The sequence below is a fragment of the Cynara cardunculus genome (genome assembly GCF_001531365.2).
Source record: "Cynara cardunculus var. scolymus isolate 2C chromosome LG 12, CcrdV1, whole genome shotgun sequence".
NCBI classification, from domain to species: Eukaryota; Viridiplantae; Streptophyta; class Magnoliopsida; order Asterales; family Asteraceae; genus Cynara; species Cynara cardunculus.
In genome coordinates this window covers 30,095,612-30,101,436 of record NC_037539.1, presented here as the reverse complement: position 1 = coordinate 30,101,436, position 5,825 = coordinate 30,095,612, and the positions used below count along the sequence as shown (strand labels likewise).

The 5,825-nt window shown below is 37.3% G+C and overlaps 1 protein-coding gene across 1 annotated transcript; it reads right to left on the bottom strand.

Annotated features, from left to right (window-relative positions):
• Positions 1–3,053: 3,053 nt before the first annotated feature.
• Positions 3,054–4,679, bottom strand: LOC112523821. Its single transcript, XM_025133492.1, has 3 exons — positions 4,351–4,679; positions 3,875–4,249; positions 3,054–3,597 (listed from the first exon to the last, which is right to left on the bottom strand). Exons 1-3 carry the CDS (start codon positions 4,677–4,679, stop codon positions 3,054–3,056), a joined length of 1,248 nt encoding a protein of 415 aa, XP_024989260.1.
• Positions 4,680–5,825: the final 1,146 nt, after the last annotated feature.

Sequence of the window (5,825 nt, the reverse complement as noted above, 5' to 3'; positions counted from 1 at the left end):
AGGGATCTTCTTGAGGTTTCATCGAAGTCAAAATCGATGAATTCTCAATTTTACTTGAGTGATTCATCGATTCATCAGTTGATGATTCCTCATTCGGATTCTCCTTTTCATCAACTGTACTTGCTGATGGAATAGAGTTGACAAACAGAGATTCTTGTTTTACAATAGGGTTTTCAACAATCTCTGGTTTAGARATGTCMTTTCTTTCATCAGAATTCTTACATGTACTTTTCTCATATACCACATTTTCAAAATCCTGTCTTGAAACGACAGTTTTTCCATCGACTTTAACTCTTTTGAAATTTGCTTTTGTTTTTGGAGTAAAGTCGGGTTTTTGAATGCATCCAAGTTTGAAAATGGATTCAAGGGTGGATTTCTTTGATTAGAAGAATGAATCTAATTCATTGAATCCGATCCCTTGAGTATCCTTTTGACCGTTTAATTTTTCAAAAACTTCTTGGGCATCTTTATACTTTTTCATCAGAAGTTCATTGGTTTGAAGCTTCTGATGAAAAATTTCCCGCTCCTTTTGGAAGAAATCTTTAAGAGCAACTGAGTTTAGTCTCTCTGCCTCAGATTCCTTTAAGGCCTTAGTTTTCTTTTCTAGGTCCTTAGTTATCCGCTTGTTTAATTCCAGAAGTTTATCTTCTTCTGATTTCTTAAGGGTACTTATGTGAGTCTTTTCCTTTGCTAGTTCAGTCTTTTCTTTGGTCAGAAGGTCAGTCTCCCTTTTGTAGAAACTTGCTTATTTTTTCGCTTTTAATCTTTCAGATTTTTCAAAACTTAATTTTTCTTTTAATTTCAAGAAATCTTCTGAAAGTTTGATTACCCTTAACTCTAGTTCTGATGGAACATAGTTGGTTTCATTTGAGAAAGACTCACATACTTGGTCGTCAGAGTTGGAGAAGGATTCTACATTGGATGTGGCCATTAAACAGATAAACGCTTTATCTTCATCGTCTGATGAAGAGTCGGACACCCAATTTTCTTGTTCAGCCATCAAGCTTCGCTCTCTAGAATTATACTTGTATTTATTCTTATAGTAGTCAGCGTCGTTGATCAATCGTCCTTTGCATTCCTTGGAAAAATGACCAAGTTTTCCGCATCTGAAGCATCGAAGGTCATTTTTCCTTCGTTCCTTGTCCTCTCTCCTTTCCTCTTTTCTTTCTTCTCTTCTTTCTTCTCTTATCTCTTCCCGTTCTTCTCTTCCATCTCTTCTTTCGTCCCTTTGATGAAATTTGGATGGCTTTCTATCATAGGATGACTGGTACCTTTCCCTTTTGAACTCTTTTCGCTCGTAGGGTTTTCTGATGAAATTCTTTTGGAACTGTTTTGTATTCAAGGCCAACGATTTGGCGAAAGCTTTAATTTCATCATCTGATTCAGAAGTTTCCTCTTCAGATTCTGATTCTACCACCAATGCTTTCTTGCCTTTCTTCTTATGCTCTTTGGGAGGAGTTCTTGATTTTTCTTTTTCCTCGGCAGCAAGAGCAAGAGGACCACCGATGGATACCTTTTTCTTCATAATGTCGCTTTCTTGCGCTGCAAGAGTTCCATACAGGTCATGAAGAGACCAGCCATCTAGGTTCTGGTTTGCTTGTAGGGACATAGATAGCTGAGTCCATTCATCGCCTAGACTTTTTAGGAATAAAACATTGTTTTCTTTCTTAGTTCTGATGATATCGTTTCTACGACATTTATTTATCAATGTGTTGAAGCGATCATAAGTCTTTTGTATGGGTTCATCAGGGAGGGCCTTGAAATTAGTGTATTCGTTGAGACATTGTGCTCTACGATTTTTCTTTGTTTTTGCTCCTCCTTCCAGTTGGCTTGCTAGTTCATCCCATAGTTCCTTGGCTGTGGAAAATGTATCAAGGGACTGGAAGATCTCATTGGGTAGGGCCATGATTATCAACCTTTTGGCCTTTTTGTCAGTTTCAACTCTTTCCTTGTCATCTTCGTCCCAATTTCTTTCATCTTTGGGCATGTAATAAGCTGGAATTTCAGCTATGGTGTTTGTTCCTGGAACTTTTGGGACTAGAGTTTGAGGAATGTAGGGACCCTCCTGTATAGATCGAAGGAGATTCCTATCCATTCCTTTCAGAAAATTTACCATTCTGATTTTCCATTCTGGATATTCCTCTCGTTGAAGAGTTGGAGGCTTTGTGAGAGAGCCAACATTATAAGCAGAATTCCAGTTAGCCATTGAGAATGTTGAAGAAGAAGACGTTCTTTTTGACGAGAAAGAAGATAAAAAATTGAGAGATTTTTGAATGATCGTTTTGATTGGGAAGTCAATCAATAGGCTCTGATACCAATTGTTGATCCCAGATCTCTCAATAACACTAATAATCTAGTTAAGAATAACCAAAATATAGTGATTTAACGAAGAAAGTTATGAATGCTCAAGAAGAAAAATAAGAATATTTAAGAACAGTCTTGAGCTTCAAAAGTTTCACTCTTATTATAGGAAGAACGTAAAGCTATTCTAGCGACTTTCTTTACAATAGGTCTAATCACCTATTTATACTAATCAGCTAAAAAGAAGATAACTATATAATGCTATTTTCTAGTAAATCTTCTATTAACAGATATTGTTTATCTTTTGTATGGATAGGCGCTAATATTGAGATAAACTCGAATTCCAGCTGTTGACTTGTCATCTCCAGCTGTCATTCATGATATGATGATTTCATCCTTATCTTCAAATCTTCATTGCATGCTTGGATGAAGTGCTGGAAAATCTTCTAAGTGTTGATGACTAGAGGATCGATGAGAATGTTCTTTCCATCGTATCCTTGGACTGTCCATCGGTCCTCTGGTTGAATTCCAGACTTAGTTGTTTCTGCCTTGATGTCTTCATTGGTCTTCTGGTTCTTCATCACTTATWGTTTTTCATTACTTTTTACATTATGAATTGTGGGGTTTAACATTCGGGATCGTTTGTCATTGAGCTTTATTTATTGTCATAGAGAAACTCAATTGAACTGGAAACTGCTTTCGTTTTATCTTAAATGGGAACATGTCATCTTCTGATGGACATAAAGGAATCCTCAGCAAAAACACCCTCTTGCCAGCATGTTGACCAATGCTATTTCGGCATCGATGACATTGTGTTGAAACCATTTGCATATCAATCTTTTGCCATTACATAATCCATTCAAAGGGTCGATATTTCGTAGGAGTATGATTGTACATCCAATTTTTAGCCGGAGATAATGAGAAGGCAAACCATTAACAGTTAGTGAGCTTAAAAATTTCATCAGATAGAGGTTGTTCTTATCGTCTTGTGCTTCATCTAAACTATAGTAGACTTTTTCCTCCCTGCAAAATCTATCGATCAACTTGTTATTAATCTCATTGACATTGTTATTTTTTGTCGATAATATCGCCCTAGAAATTATGTAGTTTGAAGCATCTCCGTTGATTTGAAGAGATGGAAATATTGCATCAATCAAAGCATCCGTTGAGTTACCTTTATCATTGTAGGGAATAGCCATGTTGTTAGGTATGCAAATAAAAGTATCATCAATTGTTTCTTCATCTCCATCACCAACTCGCAATAGGAATTCTGAAAACCATTGATCAGTCAACGTTCTGATATTGATAGTTAATCGTATTTGTTTAATCGAAGACCAAAGAGGTGATATCCGTAGGCTGGAGTCTAGAATTTATGCCCTTGTGCCATGTCGCACAATTGGCAACACCCGTCTAAAATCGCCTCCCATCACCATTATCTTTCCTTAGAATGGGAGCATGTTTCTAATGATATCTTGCATCGTTAGATCAAGTGCCTCCACCGCCTTCCTTTTAGCCATCGAGGATTGATCCTAAATGATTAGTCTTGCAACATTATGTAATTGAGTAGTCTTACTTTGTTGTTAATGTTGCATACTGAGTTATTATACAGATTGAGAGGAATCTTGAATCGAGAGTGTGCAGTTCTCCCCTCGACATGTTATTAGTTGCAACGCCCGATGAAGCAGTCGCAAGTGCAACAAGACCACGAGAGCGAACCTCAACAAGTAAAGCTTTGTACAGAAAGGTTTTCCCAGTTCTACTAGGACCATCTATGAAGAATATCCTTCGACAATCATTCTCAACATGCCTCATAATCTCATCGAAAGCGAATTTTTGGTCTAAGTTTAGAGATTCACATGCTTGTAAATGTTCATCTTCGACAACTATCGAGTACTCTTCTTGCACCTCACGGAAGCCTCCATCTTGTAAATTGACATCAATATTTACCCTGGAAGATCAAAATTATTCAGATTTTTACCCATCAATTCTAGAAAAACCATGATGTTTGTGAGCACCATATCCTGGACTCATTGAAAATTATTATATTGCCGCATGTAATCTTCAAAAAGTGAATTATAATGATCTTCCCATAACTTGCGAACATCTCTCGGCTCACAATAAATCAAGATCAATGCGAATAACCTTCTAAGAATGTTTGGGAACTGAAATACGAAGGCCTCTGCAAAACACTGGGATAGATTATCGTCGTGTTCGATTAGTCCTCTCTCTAGAGATGCTTTTCGAAATGTAGGATGTAGTAAGCCATTGACCATATAGAGATCTTTGAAGCATGTAGGGACATTAACATGAGACAAAAGTAGATGCAAGTAGTATTGTTCTCCTTCAGCGGGATTAGAAGAAACCAATCGCCCTCTCATTGTTCCTCTTTTTCGAGAATTCCATTGACGTGATCCCGCATCCCACGTGTAATGTTTTGGGAGATCTTTATACAAATGGCTCCTTGTAGTACTGTCAAGTCTATTTCTTTTTGAAAAATACAGTCAACATTGTTTTCTTGTACCTCTCCCTGTCAACAATATTTGTCAATATATCATTGACCCTAAACCTAACCGACTGGTTGTTCGGAAGATGGATTTTCAAAGCCATTACATGAGGGTTGATTTCAGAGAGAGTGAAGATAAAAATTTTCCATATTGCTTCAGGGGGGACACATAACGTGCATCTTGAAATCGCCTTAATTCGTTAATTACACCCTGTTCTCCATGTGGATCGATATTGACAACTTGTTTGTCATGGCCCTTGTATATATATTTGAAGACATATTTCACAACTACTATGATTGAGCAAGCCTCAACATTGATGTGACAGTTGAACATTATTAAAAGTTTTGGGTTATATGAGACCACTCATTGATTGTCAAGCATCTTAGCTCGTATATATATATACTTGAATTCCATTATATCTCCTATGATAGATTTTGTCATATGAGTGTGTTATATTGTCCGTAAATTTCATTGGATATCTAAAATGACATTTTCTAGGTTCACCCTACATACAAGAACTGGATGGTCGTAAATGACCGCAAGGACCGTGCATCATATGTTTGACAACCAAGTTGGGTATCTGAAGATGTTTTCTCGTGTCTGGAGTTTCAACACATAGGATTTTTCGTAATGATCCAGGTTAGTGGTTTTGTATTCTGATATCATTATCAGAAGGAAATGTGCATGTGGCAGACCATGTTTTTGAAACTCCACCACATAAACATATGATCTTACGACCCTGAGGATGTATTGCTTGAAGAGTTGTTCCTTGAGATATTCTAACTTGGCATGAAACACTCTAGAAACAAGGTCTGGACGATTTTGTGCACTCTGCCCGGGTAATAGCTCAATACGAATTTTAGGCCAGTTTGGATTGTCGTCATTGTTAGGAAAATATATGGCTTCCCATCATCTTGAACTAAAGTCATGGCATCTAGAAACCGTCGATGCATATCACGTGGGCACCACTGATGAAACTTGCAGGCAAGAAAACTCATTGTCCAACTCTACTCGGTTGAA